The 3237-nt window shown below is 43.9% G+C and overlaps 1 protein-coding gene across 1 annotated transcript; it reads left to right on the forward strand.

Moving 5' to 3' along the window:
* Positions 1 to 2329: 2329 nt before the first annotated feature.
* Positions 2330 to 2959, forward strand: LOC124686399 (uncharacterized protein At4g08330, chloroplastic-like). The gene has a single exon (XM_047220349.1). It carries the CDS (start codon positions 2383 to 2385, stop codon positions 2815 to 2817), a length of 435 nt encoding a protein of 144 aa, XP_047076305.1. The 5' UTR covers positions 2330 to 2382; the 3' UTR covers positions 2818 to 2959.
* Positions 2960 to 3237: the final 278 nt, after the last annotated feature.

Genomic DNA, 3237 nt, shown 5'->3' on the forward strand with positions numbered 1-3237 from the left:
TAATATAGTTGTTGATATCTCTAGAGTCTAGAGAGTGCGGTGTACCAAATATCTTGAAAGCACTTCCTAATGCTTGATTACGTAGAGGCAGCTAAAAAATTGTAGTTTTTGTAGTACTCTGGGGTATATACGCTATTTACGAGGATTTTGTCTGTAACTGATGTGTATTACTCAACATTATGTACAATTTTATTTATGGATTATGATTTGGACGAAGCAAGGAATTTGAAATTAATTCTTTCAGGTTTCGAGTAGTTGTCAGGTCTCAAGATAAATTTTTATAAAAGTGAATTGTTCTGTTTCGGTGAGGCCAAGGACGATGCCAACCTATATGCCGAGTTTTTCAGATGTGGGCTCGGGAGTTTTCCAATTAGCTATCTGGCCATTCCGATTTATTATTGGAGGCTGACGCTGGCCGAATGGAAAATTGTGGAGGAAAGACTTCAGAAACGTCTGAGTAGTTGGAAAGGTAAATTATTATCACTTGGGGGAATATTAGTTCTCGTAAATTCAGTACTAACAAATATGATAATGTATATGATATCTTTCTTCCAATTGCCCAAAATAGTCTTACATAGATTAGATTATTTCCGATCAAGATTCTTTTGGCAAGGGGATAATAAGAAGAGAAAAATATCGGTTAATCAAATGGAGTGTTGTTTGCCGTCTAAAGGATCAAGGTGGACTTGGATTTCATGATCTTGAAGTTAAAAACAGAGCCTTGCTAGGAAAATAGCTGGCCAGGTTGTTAACTGGTCGATGACAACAACTTTTGCGAAAAAAGTATGTGGGCTCGAAAGCAATATCTCAGGTTATATGAAAACCTGGAGATTTTCACTTTTGGGTTGGCATTATGGCAACTAAACAACATTTTTTTCCCATTCGGTTCCTTCTCCATTCAGAATGGGTCTGAGATAAGGTTATGGGAGGATAATTGGTTGGGTACAACTACCCTTCGAGAACAATATCCGGCTTTATACAATATTGTTCGTCATAAGGGAGATACCTTACAGAAGGTGATGGAAACCTCTCCAGCCTCTATGTCGTTTAGGCGTGATCTTATTGGTCCCAGGCTGACTTCATGGAATGAATTGCTACTGAGATTAGCTTCAATCTAGCTGGTTCAGGGGGTGCGATGATTTTCGTTGAAATCTTACCAAGAAAGGTAAATTCTCGGTCAGTTCCATGTATAAAGCCTTAATCATACCTAGTCAACCGGTTGTTAATAATAAATTCATTTGGAAGATGAAGATACCTTTGAAAATAAAGGTATTTGCATGGTATCTTCGTCAGGGTGTGATTCTCACTAAAGATAACCTTGCCAACGCAATTGGCATGGCTGTATGAAATATGTTTTTTGTCATGAACAAGAGACAATAAAACATCTTTTCTTCAGTTGTCGAGTTGCTAGATCTATATGGTCAATCATTTTGATAGGTTCTACCTTATATCCTCCCCGTAGCGTTGCAAACATTTTCGATAATGGGCTAAATGGGGTTGACGCTAGATATAAAACGCTTATCAGGATGGGTGCGATTGCTATTGTATGATCGCATTGGCTATGTAGAAATGACAAGGTTTTTAATGACAAAAAATCTTCTCTTTTGCAGGTTGTTTACCGCGCTACAGTTTTGCTCCATTCATGGTCGTCACTTCAGCGTTTGGATGATCGTGATCTCTGTACGGAGGTGTACACGATTGGAGAACACGGCGAAGAAGTTTATTTCCCAACATGGGTGACAACATAATAGGTGTCTTGAGGCTAATTAGGTTGTACCGGGATTATCTAGTGTTTTATCTTTTAGTCGACTTTGAACACATTTGTTTGATCCTTTTGATACTTTGACAGATGTGTGCATTTTAGTTATGCAGAGGCTGGGTGTAGTGTTTAAATTTTTTGAGTAACGAAGCACCTTTATCGAAAAATTGCTCAACATTATGTGAGACGCTGACGGTGTATTGTCAAATTTTGAAGTTTCATGGCTCTATTTATTACTGGGTGATTGTGCATATTTGATGATGTGCATTTATATTTCTTTGATCTTGTACTCTACGTTTCCAGATTTTGTTTGTCACACATAGGAGAATATACTGTGCTAGTATTTTCACCTGAAAAAGAAAAATCAAGTCTTGAGAAAGCTTTGCCCTGCTATGTTTTCAGTGAAGACGTTTCCGCACGTCCATGTTCTGGAGGTTGATTTTCTCGCCTGACACCGCGTTGCACAGAACTTTCTCACAGTCACACGGCACGCAGGTTCAACGCGTGAGCCGCCGGCCGCACCAAACCATAAGCAAAGCCGCCGTGCCGAATCCCAAATCCTCAAAACGAACAAGAAGACCATCCAAATCACCCCCGGAGCCTGAGAAATCCCCACGGCCCCGATGTCTGCTCCGGCGACCACCACCACCACGGCCACGGCGTACGGTTGCGCGGCGTGCGGCGCGGACCTGAACCTGTCGGCGGCGCACCTGTACCCGGCGGGGTGCTACTTCGAGGCCGGGAACAAGGGCACGCTGTCCTTCTCGTGGGTGGACGAGTCCCGGCTGCGGTTCGCGGCGGAGGACAGGATCCGGCCATTCTTCGAGACGCTCGACTACTGGGGCATCCACCGGAAGCGCACCCGCATCAGCTGCGACGCCTGCGGCCGCCTCCTCGGCTACGTCTACGACGACGGGCCCCCGGTCATGGAGGGCACCGGCCAGTTCGGGATGGGGCCCAGCCAGGTCATACCGCGCCGGCCCAGGTACCGGATCAAGATCAAGGCCGTCACCACGCCCACCGGCAACGGCGCCGCCGCCGCCGCCGCGGCGCGCTGAGAGCTGAACCCTCGCTTTCGGCTTCGCGAGTGTTTGTGCAAATTGGTCTGCTGTAAATTGGTACCCCTATACCTGCTCTTGCTGTGTTTGTCAGCTCGGTTCGCTGGCTGCAATAAACTTGGACCGATCAAGTTTGATGTGAGTAGTGTAAAATCGGATCAAACTTCGTTTCAGAGCTCTGATTTATCATGGAGTACAATACTATTCATGATGTCCAAAATTACTCAGATCTTTAGATGGCTGCAGCCTAGCGACAGCGAGCCTATGCGTGGTTCTCTTGTTTTACTTTTCTAGTACGTAGTATTTTCATTGTCAAGAGATACGGAGGAATTTGGTGTTCACTCAATCTTCTATCATTGCTTTAGATACTCTTTCTAGAAAATACAGTAGTATGAAAAAAGCTTTTAATTTAGAAAACAT

This window comes from Lolium rigidum, chromosome 2, assembly GCF_022539505.1.
Source record: "Lolium rigidum isolate FL_2022 chromosome 2, APGP_CSIRO_Lrig_0.1, whole genome shotgun sequence".
Taxonomy (NCBI): Eukaryota; Viridiplantae; Streptophyta; class Magnoliopsida; order Poales; family Poaceae; genus Lolium; species Lolium rigidum.

Coding starts and splice junctions, on each gene's coding strand:
- LOC124686399 (XM_047220349.1), top strand. CDS start 2,383: ATGTCTGCTCCGGCGACCACCACCACCACGGCCACGGCGTACGGTTGC.